The 20955-nt window shown below is 34.1% G+C and overlaps 1 protein-coding gene across 1 annotated transcript; it reads right to left on the bottom strand.

Moving 5' to 3' along the window:
- Window positions 1–2487: 2487 nt before the first annotated feature.
- LOC133520094 (protein lethal(3)malignant blood neoplasm 1) lies at window positions 2488–17613 on the bottom strand. The gene is made up of 4 exons (XM_061854397.1): window positions 17490–17613; window positions 10927–11074; window positions 6640–6771; window positions 2488–3992 (listed from the first exon to the last, which is right to left on the bottom strand). The coding sequence occupies exons 2-4, from the start codon at window positions 11072–11074 to the stop codon at window positions 2809–2811; spliced, it is 1464 nt and encodes a 487-aa protein (XP_061710381.1). The 5' UTR covers window positions 17490–17613; the 3' UTR covers window positions 2488–2808.
- Window positions 17614–20955: the final 3342 nt, after the last annotated feature.

The following is a 20955-nucleotide window of genomic DNA, read 5'->3' as shown; positions in this document are numbered from 1 at the left end:
ACTGTATCTAAAATCTAAACAAAAGAACGTGGCTGATAATTGATATCTTAAATGAGATTGTATAATTATTCATTATACAGTTGTTATGAAAAGACTTCAGTTCAAACAGTTCAGACTTTAAATGAGAAAATGAGTTCCCTAATTATGTTATCTACGAATAGCCATGCCATTAGACCACACTGACAACTGATACCGCTACGAGATTAAACAATGTATGCAAATACATAAATATGTAGAATAAATAAGGGCGGCTTGCCCGCAGTGGCTCATCGCGATGTTAGTCGTCTGTCTGTGAATCGCCTTAAAATCCAGCTTTCAGTCGCAAACGAGTGCATTGCCGGTTATTGCTGTCGAAAAACCAGCATATGATATGAGTACTAGTTGAGTAGGTTCTCTACAATTAAGTTATTTAATATTTTAATTTACACGTTACACTTAAGACCTAGTATATAGACAAAAATCTTTTAATCTTAAATAAATTACTAAATATGTACCTAAATAAAGATTAACGGTTGATGTGTGTGTATTTGTGTAGGTATAATAAAGTTTATGATTAAATCAAGAATTTCTAAATTTGAATAGAGCGCTGAAAGCTATTCTAAGCACGTGATATGCCTACCTTTCAGACTAAGTGTAATTTTATCTTGATTTATATTTGACGCGGCGAATGATGATCCCTAGGACAGTTTCTCGAATTTGCTTTTGGATAAAAATAATTTAAAGAATAATTGTATAAATAGGTTTTTACCGTATTTTATTACCTAATTGTTAAATTTGGATCGTAAATAAAAAAAGTGTTTAAGTACCAAAAAAGTCCAAAAACATTTGACATTGACAACTTACTCCATACAATAATCGGACAGACAGACGGACATGACGAATCTTTAAGGGTTCCGTTTTTTTTGCCATTTGGCTACGGAACTCTAAAAATGAGCATAGGGATCATCATTGGCCGCGTCAGGTATAATTCCCTTTTCACGGCGTAGCATGGTTAATTTCAATATTCGTGATTAATAAATCGTCACTGCTTTGAAAAAAACTCGATCTTGTTCTGACAAATATAAAAATGTTGTAGGTAACTATACCCTTATTCATAATTAAATTCCATCAAATCTACCACTGTCTTGCCAGTAAAATGAAACGTTCCATAAATAGTAAATATGTTATTGGCGAAAGAATGCACGTAAGTAAATAATTTACTTCTAAGTAATTTGAAACACAACATTTAAATGCTTAGTTTAAATAATCAGACTTATTAAAAAAGCAGTCTCATTAAATAATATTGAATTATAACTATTTTGAGGTAGAAATGTTCGTTTTGAAATGGTAATACTTCAGATCTAATCAACATTTGGTATTCCGTTTTAATACAATAACATTATCGTCATTATCGTCTTAAGATGTGTGTAGTATTAGTATTATTACCTTTAAACGTAAATTCGAAAACGACAACTACATAATAGTGTAATACGCCCTTATGGTTACCATGATAGATTTATGGCGCACTTCATTCGGGATCTGACGTCTGTTACTTATAGTATTTTTCAAACAGAAAGGGTAATCAGAAAAGAACAGATGTCATCTCAATTCAATTTTGCGAGATTTGGCATTTTAAGATTATAAATTGTGTGGAGATGACACCTGTCACCGTACCTCTCATGTTTTAAAAACACTCTAGTCCCCAACTGAGCAAGGCTTGTTCTGTATAAATTATAAGTGTTTAAAGACGATACATTTGAATGTAATTTTGTACGTATAGTGAATAAATATTTACTTATATACATAACAAACATGTAAGAGTTGAAGTATAGGCGACACATTTAATAAAAACCCTTAATGTATGTAATTGGCAGCGTTTCATTAAAGAAATAGAAAATGGAGTGACCGAAACCGGTAAAACGTCCCACTTTGTCGCTTGCCATAAGGACGGGATTTGCTTCTATCTTTATACGAATAACCTGTCAAGGCGTCCTTATGGCATGCGACAAAGTGGGACGTTTTGCCGGTTTCGGTCACATATTTTGACGTAATTTCTTTCTGTATTCCATACAAAAACGGTTTTATTATGTTCGTCACCTTCAATAAGATAATTATATTTTTTATTATTCCAAAAAGGTTGGTGACATCTGGTCCGTTATACTGACGTTGACAGATATAATTGTGACAGTGACATTTCTTGGTAGATTTGATGGAATTTAATTATGAATTAGGGTATACGTGTGGGAATCACACAGCCATTGAGTAAGAGTATGATGTACGAGATTTTTTAAAGCAGTGATGAAATAAATATAACAAATTCATAGAACAATTAAAACCCATTGAAAACTCGTAGCAGAAATCAAATTAAACTTCTTTTAAAGAGATTTTTCTGGATGTGAGACGGTTGCCAATGATTTCTTTTCACAATGTGAAAACGCTCTATTTTGCGAATAAGGAGTAAGGTTAGAGGATTTGTTGTTAGACTGTAATGTGAAAAATACATCAACATTAAGATAAAAATGTTTTATGAAAAACTTATTAACGAATTATAATATATGCAATGTTTCACTAAATTATTATACTATAGGTTAGTAGGTGGGTACTTTAATTCCTATGTATCAAAGAAATTTGTCTTCTGTACGGCAGTTCCCTTGGCAGTGTTTAATTCAGTTGTTATTAACTTACCTATCTATTTAAGTAGTTATCTAATCTATATTAATGTTTTATTACTTAATTATATTTAAAAAATTAAAAATGTACCCTTAATTATAATACTAATATGGTAAGTTAGTATTTCAACTAAATATAAATACATATAAAACTAGGTTTCTACCGAGTTTTTGAGTCAACTGGATAGTAAAGCCATTTGAATTCGTAACCTTTAAGGCCATATTTTTCATCCTTTTCGGTTTCTGGTTTAGGAACGTCTTCCGATAGAAGGTCGAGAACCTCTTGGGTTATCTTAGGGCGGAATCCATTTTCGTCGGCCACGTAGTCTACCCTCGTCCTTACTCCGTTCCTGCCGGTCACATAGTAGTAACCTTTCTTTGCACCGTTAGTGTAGCCTTCCTCGTGGTGACCGTGAAAACCGACCGTGTAATTAAAAGTGTATAAAAGAGTGGTCATGTCATCCTTTGTCAATCCGTTTGGCAGACCTTCCTTTTCACCAGGAGCTTTGTAATTTACATCTGTGTTTTTATCAACGATTTGCATTTGGGCTGAAATGAGCTGTGGTTTTCTGGGGCCCTGTGGGCCAACTTGGTTATTCTGTGCTCCAGGCGTTTCGCCAAAACGTGACTCGATTTGCTTTGGTTCTCTCTGTCCAGATGGAGGTAAAAGGTTTTGTTCCGGAGTTTGAGGGAAGTTGCCTGATGGCGAATTTTGTCCAGGTTGCCCTGGTTGTGGGTAGTTTTGTCCAGGTTGTCCTGGTTGTGGGTAGTTTTGTCCAGGTTGTCCTGGGTGTGGGTAGTTTTGACCAGGTTGTCCTGGGTGTGGGTAGTTTTGTCCTTCTTGAGGATAGTTTTGTTCTGGCTGCGGGTTATTAGGTCCAGCTTGTGGGCCTTGCCCTTGCGAATTATAACTATTAGGGCCCTGTTGGGGTGAGCCTGGCCCTTGAGGATAGTTTGTCTGGGAATCTTGTCCACGCTGCGGGAAGTTAGGTCCACCTGCTGCTCCTTGATGAGGGTAGTTGGGAGAGCCTCCTTGAGCTGGAAGGTTATGTTGACCTTGTGGGATGTTTTGATAGCCATCGGCTGCCAGAGGATATTTCGGTGGGGTGGCAGGGTTTGTACCCAGGACAGAAGATGGCAGAGGATCTCGAGAAACTACCGCTACGTCTGTTAATTTTGGTGCTGGCGTTGTGGTTGTAGGCAAGCTGCAGTGCGAGCAGGACTTAGAGGGCTGGTTTGGTTTCGGTTGCTGGGGAGCGGGGCCCTGGGTAATTGGCGCTTGTTGCGATGGAGGGAAAGGTAGAGAATTGCCTTTTCTAGAAGGTACTTCAGGTGACGTTGGATCTGAAAATGTATTTATTATAGTGTGATTACTTGTACTCATGTTCAGTTTTTTTATCACAGGTAATTTATTCACTTCTAAGTAACATTAGGTTATAATGGCTACAAGCACGATGATTTTGCGTGGATATGAGTAATGTCCACGTTAAAAGGCGTGGCAATCAATAAAAAATCTCCTAAACTTGCTTTACATAATCAGGTTTATCAAATCAAATCATCTTAGCAACATCTTCATCATGTAGAGTTTGGCCAAATAATTAACAATTTGCGTATAACTTGATTCTATCACCTTTTAGCCGCCACCGACTAGTATTTAATACATGACGACGCGTACAGTTCAGAATATAACCTAGGTTCAGTCCGATTATATTTTATTTTGCTACGAACATAAACTAGTGTTGGTAGTTAAGAGGTTAATGTTAACGAGTAATAACTCATTGCTTTTTAACATTCCATTTGTAATTTTTGGATTTTGACATATTAGCGCGTACAAAAAAAACCATCGATTTTAAATAATAATTTTACTTCAAATCTACGTTTTGACATGTACGTATTACGTGAAATTCTGGCGATTTAAGCTCAAAAGCAATTTTATGAAAATAACAGTTGTAGTATTATAATATATTTTCTTGGAAAAAAAATTACAAACTATTACTGATGGTCTCATAATAAATATTTTGTACATATCTCTAGCTATAGTAGGTAGATATTGACATTGACAAAGGAATTTCGATACAAAACTTTTTTGTCCATAACTCATTAATAATCAATTATTAGCGTATGCGCTTATGATTAAATGACAATGCAGCTGCCACCAGTTTGGCACTGATATAAATGCTAGCATAGACGCTCTATTAGGGATTGCAAACCGGATTGGTTTCCAATCCGGCTGGATCCGGCCGGATTTTGGCCGTAGTCCGGCCGGATCCGGCCGGACCGGATCCGGTTTGGTATAGGGATATAAAAGTTAATTAAATGACATATTTTTGTAGTTTTTTGCGTAATACGTATTCCTAAATCTATAATTTGCAGTTAATAAATAACTTCTTAACAATAAAATAGAACTTGGTAGTAAAAAGTGTCACAATGTCAATATCACTTTAAAAACAAAAAATTTAAATCGGTAATTTATTATATTTAACCATTCAAAAGTGCTCAAATTTTCGTTTACAATTATAAATTTGCTTAGTTTCCAAAGCCTGATGATGGGATGTGGGGTGGGAATTAGATCTCCTTGAAAGGACAAGTTTTAGTAACTGTTCTTTGATTGAATTCTTTGGAGAGTCTGTTCGGAAAGAGAAGAGTCGTGGAATGTATTGGGCTCCATACATTCCACGACTCTTCTCTTTCCTCACAAACTCTAACGTTGACATCCATTCTAGCATAGAGAAATAAGAATTACATAGATTGCACACTCCATACATCAGTTTTGGTACCAAAACGCTTATTATTTTCGTAGTCGACATCTATTTAGCATCGAGTAGCGGAACTCTCAGGACTGCTACTCGACAATAGATATCGCGGCAAACAAAAGTCTAATGCTCAACGATTTTCCGCTAATATTATAACCAGAGTAACCGGAACTCTATTTTCAACTCTTACGCTTACTATTATTTATTACTTTTAACGAAGATATTTTACTTTTAACCAATTATGATATTAAATGCGCTCTAGTATTATCTTGCTCTAATTTATTTTTCTGAAAAAGTAGTAGACTGTATGACTTAAAAAATTGTACTTTTTTTAATTTATGGAAAAGTATATTGGTCAAATTATAAGGAACAACACACGACACGACGATCTCATGCGAAAAATAATAGAATGTAGGATTGAAAACCATCGCGGAAAGGGAAAGTTACATAGATCAAATAAAGAATTGGCTGGACATAGAGTAACATGTACCAGGAGATGAAGGAAATTGCATAAGATTGGATGAAATTGTAAAGACAAAAGATTCTCTCTTAAATTTGAATAGAAAAGAATCTATATTTTATCATATATATACATATATCGGAGAAAACTAAAGATTATCAATATTATCATATATTCTTCATTCACACATATTGATGAGCCCAACTGTAGTCGGTTAATCTCCTATCACAACATTATGACACGACATGAACCTTCTCTTTAGCATAAATTACAAATGCCTTCCATGGCATCTCCATCCTTTCATTTTTCCTTCTATTACAGTATTTATGTAATCGTCATATCGTGCCACCAACATGAAAGAAGAAGAAATCCTCTTCTGTTCCCAGTCATCGTCATAATAAATATATTTTTATCCTACTAAATTTAAACTTTTTCATTCGTTTTTTGTTCTGTTCAACTTCATATCTCGTATCCGTTGCCTTTTCTTCATCTGAAACGCACAGCGCGTGCTGTATTTAGGCGTTTTTTTATTATACCGGATCCGGTCCGGATCCGGTGATTTTTAACCGGATCCGGTAGCTCCTGAAAAGTGCCGGATCCGGCCGGATTACCGGATCCGCCGGACCGGATTGCAATCCCTACGCTCTATGCATCTCGCTCGTACTGGCGTATTAGTGGGAGCGAGATGTATAGAAACTCAATTACGTAGACGTTAACGTATATGTATTGGCACTGTCAGTGACTCGTGGTACGGGTACTTGAATATCGTGCAACTTACATGGTTTGACTCGAATGTTCTTCATGGATAGAATCTTGAAGTTTCCATTTTCGTCGGTAGCGTAGACAGTTACATGGTAAACACCGTCGGCCGTGATGAAACCGAATTCGCCCATGATGATACCATTCTCGTCTGTAAACAAACGTGCATTATATGATTATCGCAGAATTGTTTGTTTGAATTGCCTTGAGACCGATAACTTGTGAATCAATATTTGTTCACGACGACTGGACTCGAACATTTGACTAAGTGACTTGGCTAGGTAGCTAGGTTAGGAAGACCAGCCTTCATGCCAGCCTACGTTTTAAGACGAAGGTGGAGGACCCGCGCGAAATCGCCTTTTCATAGAAGCGGAGTCTTCATTTTCCTCTCTGGATATTAATATTATTGAAGATATTTTGACACAATTTGTTGTATCAACCACTGCTACGCCTCTACGTTTGATTTTTTTTCTAATTTTTATTATAGGAGTATTTAAAAATTTGTAGGGCTTTATTGCTCCTAATTTTTAGGATTTTGTACCCAAAGGGTAAAACGGGACCCTATTACTAAGACTCCGCTGGCCGTCCGTCCTTCCTACTGTCACCAGGCTGTATCTCATGAACTGTGACAGCTAGACAGTTGAAAATTTCACAGATGATGTATTTCTGTTGCCGCTATAACAACAAATACTAAAAAGTACGGAACACTCGGTGGGCGAGTCCGACTCGCACTTGTCCTGTTTTTTACAATAATAAAGTAATAAAAAAAAGGCAAACGTAGGGATAGCTAAGGTTATATAATATATAAGGTTGCTAAGGCATGTAAAAATGTTTTCCATGGTGTCAATATCCAGTGAGCAAAATGGGGACTACGTTTGTGTGGAGATGGAGATGCGGCCGACCCCTTACCTCTTAAGATGAATAATAAATGTGTCGCTTCAAGCAAAAGGTAATTTTATTAACGGTAACACATTCAACAAGGCGAAAAGAATTAACATCAATCACCAAAACAGATATCACCTTAAATATTCCTTAATACTTGGTCTTAATATATTTGAAGTCCTTTCAAACGTTTTTTTTTTTAAATGTCGGCCCAATTCGAATAAGGCTTTTAAGATATCACAGCGATACGATACCGATCTGTCAGTGTCAAAAGTGACGTTTTTGGGTGAAGAACTGTCTGTTTGTTTGTTTTTTTCTCGTGAGGTAGTTCGCTAAGTCTACTTATTTAATTTCACACGTGTGATTTGCCGTCCACGTGCGAGTTCGTTTTACTCTCGCACCGAGGGTTCCGTATAAACTTTGAACTTTTGTCTCGTGTGATTATAAAGGCGAAAGACTTTTGATCAGAAGTACCTATCCTAAGTATAATTCTGCCCGGCGCCATATAATTTTCTGTCATGTGAACCGATTTCAAAAATTGTTCATTTATTTGAAAGGTGTCTTTAATGTAATCACATAGAAATTTCAAGTGTAAGAGACACACATAAAGTGGTTAAATTGCAAACTGAATGCGGAAATGTTTTTTGTGAATTAAAAAAAGTAGTCACGATGGAGATCAGATTATATTTCTGTAAAATTTATAGTAATGTTAATATTATGTAAAACTTTTCATAATTTTTCATCGGTAAACTTCGGAGATAAGAGGGGGGGGGGGGGTGTATTTTTTTCTTACATTTTCCTTCATAAATATAAAAAAGAAAAAATTTGAATAAATAATAAAAAAATGTTCTGGAATGTTCCAAGAGGTCTTTCAAATGATAACCCACTTGACCTAGTCAGTAGACTTTGAAAGTTGCCCCCCTCTTCATATTGGGCATTTTGCCATAGTTATAATGAAAAGAATACTTTCAATTGTGTCTGGGTTAGCGTTGTGCATAACTATTCCAAATTTCAAATCGATAACTTAAGTGGTTCTCGAGATATTGAGTGATGTGACAGACAAACAGACAGACAGACAGACAGACGAACGGACAGAGCCTTGTAACGGAGGACTTTGCACACTCAATGAAACAGTGTTCAGTGAAATAGAGTTGTAAACAGTACTAAGTATTAAGTTTATGCAATAAATTAACATGATATTGAAGGTAAGTTTTTTTACTTGCTTTATATGGCCAAACTGTCCTTATTAAAATTATATAATAAAACGGGCTTATTGTCTTACTGTGGACGCTTGACAAAACGTTTTGCTGATGTCTAAAATACAGTATTATTAATGATATAATCATGGTAATGTTATGGTTGTCGACCGGTTTTGGCGTCAACTGGTCTCATGATAATATAATTTTCTTTACACATCCGGTGAATGGTCTGTAAATTTAATGAAAATTGAACCTTATATTCAACTGGTTATATCGCTTATATAATGCCTACTCCATAATCAGGAGTTATATCTAAATTATTTATTTGGATGGACAGTTTAATGTTATTGTCACTATTATCTTAGTAAGTATTAGGTAATTTTAATGCTAAAATATTGAAGATCACCGTGTTAAATTGGAAACCTTTGAATAAAATGCCTTCGGCAATGATAATTAGGTAACTGATTGTAACGAATTTGTATTCTATACGATATGTTGGCCCAGTGATAAAAAATACATGAATGAATATGGTTCGAATGAAAAGGAAAGTGGACGACCGCATTTTGCCCAATCGAAAAATGTTAATTGAATGGGCATATTCGTAGCTAACTATGGTCACAGAATAAATAATACTTGGTACTACCGTACAGAACTTTCAGTCCTTATTAAGGTGGTGTAAAAACAATTATAGAAAAAGCTTAGTGGTTTCTAGGTAAATTTTAACTCCATACAAAACATCTTTTGGTAGAAATAATACGTATGATTATTAAATTCATGAGACCCAACATTTCCAATAGTTTGTTCACCATCATATATTATTTAAGTAAAACAATCACACCGCTTGCCTATTTTAAACTTTTATAAGGATAAATTTAATTATCTAATTAATAAAGAAAAACCTCGTCAACCCTTATACATGTATATGTAGTAAAAAACTATTAGCATTAATTTAAATATTTTTCATGGCCATAATTAGTTTTTTTGAATATATATTATCCCTCACAATGGTATAAATAATATTGAAATCGCATGATTAGAGCCGGTGCATCTAACAACTTTCAGACTAACCCTCGTATATATCAAATTGTGTAATAGTAGTTTATGTGACTGCTACATAATAAAAGGCATTAAAATACACGAGTGTTTTAATGCCTAATTATATACAGTTACATACACTATTTTATCTACACACATATTATAAACTTTCTATGATATATTCACTAACCCAAATTACAGGGCATCATTGCTCTCTTGGCGGAACTCGCGGATATGTGGTGGCGTCACCGAAATATTTTTATCGCTCATTTTACACGAAACTTTTGCTATAGTTACTTTAAAAACAACAAAACATATTCATTTTATACTTAAAACTAATTAAAAGATAAACTGTACTCAAATGGCGGCAAATGAAAACATTTTTACGCATGTCACTCATTCGTAGTTTTTTTTTTAAATTCAGAGACTAACTAGAGTCGGGTGCCTATTTCCGTATCATTCGATACAAACTAACATGCGAGAACAAAAAGGCACCTCGACTGATACTAGAATAGAGGTCAAATGGAATTGCTTTTTTTTTCAGAGATGGTCCAAATTTGAAGTCATAACCAAATCGATTTTGATGTAGTTATGAAGCAATTACAACATCATCACTGATAAGAAATTTGTTGTAACAAAACAGTTTATCGTAATGTTGGCCATTATTTACGGATTTTGAAGGCATCATAGAGAGTTTATGGTATGTGTGACTGTGTGTAGATAAAAATATTGTCCATATTGTCAATATCCAGAGAGGTAAATGGGGATTATGTTTGTAAGGAGAAGTTATCATTGATTATCTTCTTTATGTTTCAAAAAATAAAGTAGGAGAGCAATTGCGGGTGTTACCATTAATATTAGTGCTACTGTTTTATAGTTTTTCTTACTAGTCTTAGTAACACTCTTACGGTAGATGTCGCTACCTCCCTAAGGCTCATATATGGTGAAAATATTCGTTGTATTGGGTAAGGTCTTGGTAGCTAAGATGACAGAGCACTGGGATACCGATATAGCTGTCGTGGTTTCAAGTCCCACCCAAGACAATGAATTTTCCATTTTTAATTTATAGTTAAATTAATAGTCGTCGCAGCATTTATTAATTAGCATCGTTCGCAGACGCTTCTGCTTGATAAAAAAATAATGTATGTATATATATTACGATATAGTACATATATTAACTGATGTCTTACCTTTCTTCTCATGGCGGTGTTGTTCCCCATCGATATTAAACCCGAACTCGTAGGGTCTGTTCTCGTCGGTGTACTTGTCGGCGCCCTGGGCCTCAAGACAACAGGTCACGATGGTCGCCAGGACAAACAGCCTCCTTAATTGAAGCATCTGAAAAATAAAATCATTAATGTTAATTCATGATTATTCGTAAGTAGCTTTGATAGTTATTTATCACATTTTTATAACAAATCTAACATTTTGTTTGAAAATCTTAAAGACCTCTAGGTACCTACATTCATTATATTACAATCAAACAACAGAAATAGGCTAAATTATTTTTATGTCTATATAGTCATGTAAAAAAATGAATTAATACAATTTATAAGTGCAATAGGGATACTTGAAACTTTGAAAACTCGAAAATGTTAGGTAACATAGAGGGTTTTTATTCGAGAAATAATTCCATAGTTTCACGTACGTTTTATTTCTAAGTAGTTCAGGCTAGATGAACGAAACTCTTGTTATTTTTTAAAAAATAACTCAAACAGACACAATAACCCTATAATTGAATTTATCCCCGTCGACCTTATATTAATAATAAATACACAAAACATAAATATATATTTCCATTAAAAATATTGATATCAACAAAATATAACTACAAATATGTCAATAATTGATAATTATATATTAATAGATTGTAGGTACAAGTTGATACTTGGTCAAAGTCAAAGCAAATGGATTTTAAACATGTTACAGCAAAATTCGATTTATAATTCGCATAACCCCAGACATGACATCGTAATAAACAATAGTGTATTATTTATTCATGTAAGTGACAACTTTCAAAATGTTTCCTTCAAATTTAAAATAATGAATAAATTCATGTCTATTCATTAAAGTCAGGCGGTTATCACACTGGGTGCGAATCGCAATTCGCTCCGATGTGCGAGCGGGTTGTCTATAAATAATACGCGCATAGCGTTGTCTCGGTCAAACATCGGAGCGACACGTGAATCACATCCATTACTAAGTATTAGGTTAGGTTATACACTGTACTTGTTTGGTCCCATATATTTTTCTGGGAGTAAATAAAACTATATACGCCACTTGAATCTCTTGATCCATAAAAATTATAGACATCGTTAGATGAGGATCTGCGACACTTTTTTATTCAATGTATTTTTTAGTCAATAAATAAGTAGTAAAATAAATGATGTAATAAATCGTATTTATGATGTTCTATTGAACTTTTCAGTTTATTTATATAAACTGATAAATTATAATCTAACTCTAAAAGTCACAGTCGGCTTATGACAAATGTGAGCCAAGACAGCCGATTTATGCATAATACATATTTATATATATTAGTGCATAATGTTTGACTTTGCTTTAAGTACTTCAAATTAATTTAAGCATAAATTTAGAATTTAAGGCTGCTTATTGACATATCTACAAAGTTGTGTACACCTACCCGGATATTTGTTCAGTTACGATTCGCTAAAACGTCGATTTATAAAATTGACCGAATGCGTAAGCGATTGGCACCGAACCGAGTTAAAAATTATTTACTCATTTTTTACTATTCCAACTGCCTTCACAAGACTCTTAAAGCAGATTTGATCTTGAAGAAAATACTCATTTTACAAACTACTTACGAATATTAACAGTTTTAAGTGTTTTAACCTCGAGCGGCCCACCATACTTGTACAGTCAAGTGTAAAAATATGGGTGCATACATCTTACTCAAAAATATATCCCATTGCTCTTATCCCGACGAATTAAGAGCAATGCGACATATTTTTGAGTAAGTCATATGCGCCCATATTTTTACACTTGACTGTACCAAAATTGGCAGTCAAAGTATAAATGCTATTTTTATTTGAAAACTGAATTTAATTTCGTTTGTTTTAAAATCGAACGAAATGAAACAATAGCGATTCTGTTCCATTTAGAGGTTAAAAGTCAGTCAGCATGAACTTAACTTCTTCTATCTAGTCTAAGTACATTTCAAGTACAATTGCTGAAACTGTCTTCTTCTAAATTGCATCAACTTTGTTTGGAGAAAGGATCGTTTTATTCAGTAAGTACTCATTACTTATTTATATAAAAAAAATTTGAGCAATAAGGACAAAATTATGATTGCAGTCAGTTATTTAGTTTGATCTTCGGAAAAAAATTGTCAAGCCTCGGCCTTCGACATAGCAAAACTTGTTAATTACGAGTTCGGTTTAAGTGTTCTTGTAATAAACACTTACAGTTACTTTGTTACAACGAGGTTCAAGGCAGGTGTTAAATAAGTTTTGCAAATAATACATCGTTTTTATATACAAATCTAAACAAAATTGCGTGATTTAACGTTACTTGCTTTAATACGTCAGCGTAATTTAAATTTTTTACATATTTAAGGCCTTGGAAAATATTATAATAGCATTTCAACGATGATTTATCAACGAGATAACAGTCTTGTAATGATTGAAAATCAATAAGTTGTATTAAATATTTATTCAAATGTAATCTTAGTAAAATGAGTAGTAAAGTAAGTAAGTAGTGTTGGCCATTGTTCCGATCGGGCGCCCCAGGTACCGCTGGTGTGATGTCGTGGAGGCGGATCTGCGTCGGTTGAATACCAATTCATGGCAGGAAACCGCGCTGGATCGGGACAGGTGGCGTTCTCTCGTTTCGGAGGCCAAGATTCTTTTTGGATCGCTGAGCCAAAGCAGTTAGTAATCTTAGTTACTATGTTTATGGTAAGTCACACTTATTAGGCGTTCATATGAGGTAATCTATAATACTTAACTAATCGACTAACGTTTCGTTTTACTTATTTAATAAATATGAAGGTTCCGCATTACCAATTATTAGGTACCCTTGGTTTTATTTTAGTTATAACGCAGTAGTGTGAATTGCTTTAATTAGGTAAGGCTTACTTCACAACTCTTAAGCGGAGTTAATAGAGTACCAATAGAAATATGACTGTTATAAATAGTTACAAAAACGGTGTATCAACGAATTGAAAGTTAGCAATTGGTGTACATTAACAAAAACAATAAATTTATATTAATTTTATTTATGACATAGTGGAGTTAGTAGCAATATAATATTATATTGACTTTACATAACATTTCTTACTAATAAAAATAAATTTCGACATATCACCTAGGTAGGTACTAGGTAATAATAGAGTTCATTCACCTTTAACAGTAACAATCATAAGTTACAATTTTATCGCCTATATTTTGTTAAAAGAAAATAAATCTCTCCATGGCGAGGCTGACGATAATTTGAATGGTGAATTATAATATTTATGATATTAAAAGGTTACAAAAACCCGAAGGTGGCTCGTTAGGAGCTGTGTCAATGTGGTTATTATTATTAGTTACTAACCACCAACATATAGCACCTGCTATTCCGGTTTTAATCAATTTAAGACTTACACGTTTCAAGTCACGCAAACATTCCCAACGAAATCGGTAGACATTTTTTTTAATATTATAGATATCTTACTTCATTCTTCCTATATTTTAGCATTATGTAAATAAATATAAAACATACATATGAATGAATTTAATTAAGGTTTTATAGCTAAACAGCATATATTATTTTTATGACTGCAAACTGCTTTTATCGTCAATAGAACACATATGTTTAATTAATATTATAATCACGATTTTTTTAACCAAAAAAGTCGTTAAAGGGGCCCAATGATTACCAGTTCGCTGGACGATATCGGCCTGTTAGTTATTTGCAAATGCTGACAATCGCGAATAACTGACAGGCCGATATCACCCGGCGAATTTGTAATCAGTGGGCCCTTAAGGGTAAAAACCAGATAAAAATTACCAAGTAGAATATCCTTTTATTAGTACAGTACATTTACACGACATATCACACACACACAATATCGGCAGATTTGCATAAATGTATGCAGATTTGCTCTAATTTTCAGTAATCCAAATTCTCCACTAATCCGGCACTCTTGTGTCAACGTTAGTTTCGGATTAACGGGATTGTACTGTAAGTATATTTTTTGGTCCTTGTGGTGAGTCTGAAGAAGTTTATGATAACTGGACGCATGGCAAGAAAGCATGCGTAATGGATGTATGGCGCGTAATATGCGTTCGACGGACAGTACCTGACTGACTTCAGAGTACAGTACAGAGTACAGACTGAGTATAGAGGGCCTCCCGCGAAAACCGAAATTCGCAAATTGCGGTGATCTTTCTCGTTTACTCCAATGAAGGCATAATTAGAGTGACACGCAATTTGTGAACTTAAATTTTTGCGGTTATAGTCGAGGCTAGCAAGATCGAGTAACTTGGATATCGTTAGTAAAGAGTGTTCACAGTTGTCATATCCCTCAAGAAAAGAAGATATTTTGTTTGAAAGATCAACAAGTCAAGAACTGATGATGGGAAATATATATATATATATATATATATATATATATATATATATATATTTAAATAGCTTAGTAACTATATAAGGAAAGGTGTGTTTTTACGAAAACAGTCAAGTGAAAAAATATGTATCGAAAGAATCACCCATAAATATGGTACTACGCTCTTATTACACTGGAATAAGATGCTATGGGACATATTTTTGAGTAAGATGTGTACACCCATATTTTTGCACTTGACTGTACCTGTTGAAATGAAAAGTTTAATTGTAACATTTGTAACGAACTTTGTTGTCATCAGCATAAAAAAATCCTAAAGCCAAAACAAGACAACAAGTTTATTTTATCTATTTTTTTGTCTTGGTAAATATAAACATAATATAGGTAGGTACAATTGGATTACGAGCAACCTCGAAATCTCTAAAACAGTCATGAAATTTGGTATGTATATAAATTAAGGGCCCCTTTTTCATGCCCACACACCATTTGACATTTGGGGACCTCGAGGAATCGCAGCCATCTTGGAAAATGTGTACCATCCAGGAAAAAATCGCGTTTTATTCTAAATCTACGTTTAATTTATATACATAACAAATTTCATGACTATTCCAGAGATTTCGAGGTTGGTCCTAATCCGATTGTGCTAATATATACAAGCAAGTAAGTATAAACATATTTAATTTCCCGTGATAGTATTAAATAATAATGGGTAAATATTATTGTTGGACTAATTTTATGCAAATAAGCCCATTTGTTTAATTTATAAATACTAAATGGTGTTGACTAAGCTTTATCGTTATTCTAAATATTTTCGTCAAATTATAATAATGTATTCCATTTCTGTCGAAACAAGAGCAAATATATAGATCAAGCCAACCAACCGTTTATAAATAAATATTAAAATGTTTTATATCGTTTGTTTATATGTCTATAATTAACCTAGTATAAATAGTATTTTATGCAACAGTTGTATAAGAAGGGTCAAAAAAGGCGAGTGGCGTGAGTTACAATGTGAGCCGGAGCCGAAGGCGTAGGCGAACATTGTAAAGGAATACGCCACGAGAATTTTTTGACCTACTTATACAACGTTGCATACAATATTTTTCCTACGAGTCAACAAAAATAAATCTTAATTTAGGTAAACAAATTACAGCAAAAGTATATAGCCAAGACGCGCGAGCATACCTTGTTACACGCCCGGCCCGCCCCGGGCCGCGGCCGGCCGGTCGGCGACACCTCCTCGTAACTCATGAGGCCCTGGTACTTGCTACTTGCTAAATTAATTTTTTGGACTGTTTTTTCTCAATTTTGGCCACCGTAGCCTACGGAGACTAACAAGCAACGCTAAGCGGTCTTCGTAGTCTATGGGTGTTGCTATATTACGGGTGTCACATGCGTGTTTCTGACTTATGAAGTAATTATTTTTACTATGCAACCAAATGAATATTTTGTAAGTTGGCATCAATGCACTTAGTTTAAAACCGTATTCGTTTTGGTTTTGTTAGGTTGGTAGCCATTAATCGCAGTAACGTTATAGCGTATAAAAGCACAAGAGCTTTTATGAGGAATAGACAATATAGACTTTTCTTGAAATCTTTTATGGATGTTCTTATATTCGTGTTAATGAATGCATAAATGACAGATAACAGTAGAGGAGTAGGAAAAGTTACTTTATGTGAAGTTCTTCTCTTACCCTTATTCATAAAACTTTACGGGTATCATTTAGTTATATTATGTTTTATTCCTTTCTTACAAATACATAAGTTAGAATGACAGATAAAGACAAACAAACAGAATGTAGGTTATCATTCTCTGGAGGTTTCTTAGAACAACAACGACCCACTTTCAGAGCATGAGGTATGAAAAAGCGTAATCAACACTAACGATTAGGATGTAAGTAATTCTTTGTTGTTTTAAAACGAAGTTTTAAGTTTTCCTTTCACTCCAGGGCACGCCAAATAAAAATCAGTACTTGTACCATTCATACAAATAAAAATGTAACGTACTCTCTTTTTTCGCTAGTCGGTTAAAAAATTACCTTATAATTTTTTTTTTAAAAAAGAGGAAAAAATTAAAAAAAAATCACGCTCTATAGACTAACTCAGGGATGCTATTTCGACGCTCTCGAAACTTAAGCTCTCAATGATACAAAATGAAGTGACAAAATTTAAAACAGATACGTACCTCGCGTGTACGACGTAGTATAAAGAGGGTGCGAAGATGCCGAGACCACGAGGCAGCCTCCGCGACCTGTTGCGTAAGAAATCGCACGAGACTGTGCCGATTCCTCACATCACGTAATTTATTAATACGCTCACACAGACTAACCTGTACGCAGATACTTCACGCTATTGTGGATATTCGTGGTATGGCCATTAGGCGGCATTCACATCGGATCCGGGTCCATGCCATGGACGTCAAAATATTGCGTCATCTTAAAAAATGTTAACTCCCCTAAATAACTGGTACCCCTTTGCACCTTTTTCACATAAATAGACGAAACTTAGACTTTCCATGTTCAAGGTTATAGTTTTTTTCTACTCCTGCGAAAGTCACTCGCATACCGGAGCGGCACGGCATGAGGATCCTAATTCATTGTGAAGACCGGTTAATAATGATTTGATACCTATCGATACGAGTATGTTTGATGAGATCACATGGAATCGCACTTATATGGCTTTAATATCGAAGCAATGTGTAATACGCAGTTAACGTTTCGGTACCGGTACTTAAAAGTAATAAATAAATTTAAAGCGTGATTAGGTATTTCGAAGGATGTTAAGCCATTGTTAACTAAATGTCAGATCGTTACCGTTTATCACAAACGGTGTTAATTCCTTTTGCTACGCCTGCAATTGTTTTTAATGGTGGATAATACCAGTAAAATTTTGATTTATTCTATTATTAAGTCAATAAGACTTATGTTTACTTGAATTCGATTCCGTTTGGGTAATTTGTTTTAATAAAGTTCAACTTTATTGACATACATCTATTTATTTTTAGCTACGATCATATAAATATTTATATGAGTCATATTTGTTTTAGTGCATTAAAAACCAGTCTACTTTAATGTTTCTAAATGCGCGAACCTCACAGAGGTAAATTGATTCTTAATATTTTTTTCAAAGTGTTATTCTGTTCACTAATTTCATCTTATTCTTTGACGGAATCGTCACCTTCAGTACTATCAGTTTCATCCTTGTTTATAGGTATATACCTATATGTATTATATACATTGCATATCAAAATTATCCACTACCGCACATATAAACAATCGCCCCAGACATCCAGGAGCAACATACAGATTATAAATATCTGTTATTAATGTGATATTAATATAATATTATTCTTTGTCATCTCACTCGCGCGTATTTATTAATTATGAGCGCGATTCATTGAGTAACATCGTATCAGTATTAAATCAATATCAGATTTTTTTAAATCTGCATACCGCTGCAAGCTTGACATCAATAAATAATAATATGCAAGTGTGTATTATTTATTACTAAGGAAACAGTTAATCATGCTAAGCATGCCAAGCTAAGATAAGTATACAGTGGCGTAGCATGGGGGGGGCGGAGGGTGCGGTCCGCACCGGGCGGCACTTTGCCGGGGGCGGCGCTGCGGAGGTGTCAAATAAAAAAAAAAAAAAATTTAATTTATTTTTTTATTTTTTTTATAAAAAAAAAAGTTAATTTCTTCCAGTGTTTTTTTCGTCATTTTTTTTGTTACCAAATCCGGGTACCTATGCAGGTTCTATGCATGGGTGATGCAAGCACAAGGTTTCTCAATAACTATTATTTAGGAAACTTATTTCGTTTCAATGTTATTTTAAATAAATGTCTCAATATTGAAAGTGTGATCAAAAACTTTGCTGAAAGGAAGACTAGAAAAGTTAAATTTTAATCTTTCAGTTCAGTTGAGGTCGTTGAGGAGTTGAGCTTAGAATGATACTCGTGCGTAAAATAGCGTTCGTGAAGTAGGCGATTTCTCCATTATTCAGATTATTCTATTAAGTTTTCTCTGTAATGTTTCTAAGTGATATTCTACCTTCTATTCTATGTCAAAAAATGTTAATTTCACTTTTCAATTCAATAAATTATTCAATAAAACTAATAAAAGTACTCTTTTTACACCATGCCCAAATTTTTTATAATGGATGACAAAAATAAGAGGGCGGCAAATTTGGGATCCGCACCGGGTGCGAGTGACCTATGCTACGCCACTGTAAGTATATCTTAAAATTATGTAGTCTTCGCATGACCACATGGTAAGACGTAAAATTTATAAAAATAATAATAATAATAATTCAGTCTATATACGTCCCACTGCTGGGCACAGGCCTCCTCTCATGTGCGAGAGGGCTCGGGCTATAGTCCCCACGCTAGCCCAATGCGGATTGAGGACTTCATATACACCTTTGAATTTCTTCGCAGATGTATGCAGGTTTCCTCACGATGTTTTCCTTCACCGAAAAGCTAGTGGTAAATATCAAATATAATATATAATATATTTATAAATATGAAGTAAATATTTTTGGTAGAACATTGGTAATTATACGCTTTGCCTTATATAATTAAAGTATTGGACACGATATGTAAATGAAATTCAAATGTTTTGATGTTAATACATCCATGTAATTATCTGACAGCTATTTTTAATATTTTATAAAGTAATTGAAATACAGGATCTTTATTTAAGATTTCTTAGAGATTTATCATAATAAATATCAGCGTGTATTTTAGAAATACTACTCGTACAATACAACAAAGGCCTTACAAAGCTGACCTGACTTATCTTTAGAAAAATTACAAAGTTGTATACCTGTGCACCTAGTCGTAGTCTATATTAGTTTGAGATTAAATCTCATGTATACATTTTTTCAACTAATATTAAGTGACTGCTACTTCATATAAAAATAAACTGACATTCAGTTCAGTGAAAACTAATTTTTAGAAATAGGAATACTTTATTTGATGTAAAAAATAAAACTTAACCTACAATACATCTAATACACACTGTAAATACACACTAACACCAAAATGGATGCCACTGAGCATAAGTTGATTACGAAGATACTTAGCCATGGTGCTGGGTTTCAGGGAAACCAGGGAATAACGCGATAAAATAAAACAAAACTAAGCTAAAATGTTGGAGAAACTGAGTTTAGACTATTATCAGAAAAAACAAAAACAGAACATATGTAGTAGGTAAAAATAATTGTTTGTAAACTGAAAACAAACTTAATAACTAAAAAATAATGGAAATAACATCTAGCACATACGTCAGCTCATGTGTTGGAAGTTTAAAGGTCAATTAAAAACTTTCTAATCTTATTTTTAAAAGTTACTGTCGAAATACAATTTCTAATAGGTGGTGGCAGATTATTCCAACACTTCGTACTTTTAATCGGTTGTGGCACTAAGAAAATTTTACACAATTCGCAAAGTGTGCCCTAAGACTGAATTCTGTCAATGTGCTCTTTTTGTTACACACTGAAGATCTATAGCAGGTTTTCGGTGTCGTAACAATAAAGTATCTCTAACTAATTCACAAAGGTCAGTGTTTAGTGTTTATTTTACAATTATCACTACAATCAAGGCCGCGAGTACGATGAATGGATTATAAGAGCTTGTTGATCACAACGCTT

Source organism: Cydia pomonella, chromosome 7, assembly GCF_033807575.1.
Source record: "Cydia pomonella isolate Wapato2018A chromosome 7, ilCydPomo1, whole genome shotgun sequence".
NCBI lineage: Eukaryota > Metazoa > Arthropoda > Insecta > Lepidoptera > Tortricidae > Cydia > Cydia pomonella.
The sequence above is the reverse complement of the archived record's forward strand: the minus strand, read 5'-3'. Positions and strand labels throughout refer to the sequence as shown.

Coding starts and splice junctions, on each gene's coding strand:
- LOC133520094 (XM_061854397.1), bottom strand. CDS start 11,074: ATGCTTCAATTAAGGAGGCTGTTTGTCCTGGCGACCATCGTGACCTGT. Junction 6,772..10,926: donor ACACCGCCATGAGAAGAAAG/GTAAGACATCAG, acceptor GTTTGTTTACAG/ACGAGAATGGTATCATCATG. Junction 3,993..6,639: donor GAACATTCGAGTCAAACCAT/GTAAGTTGCACG, acceptor ATACATTTTCAG/ATCCAACGTCACCTGAAGTA.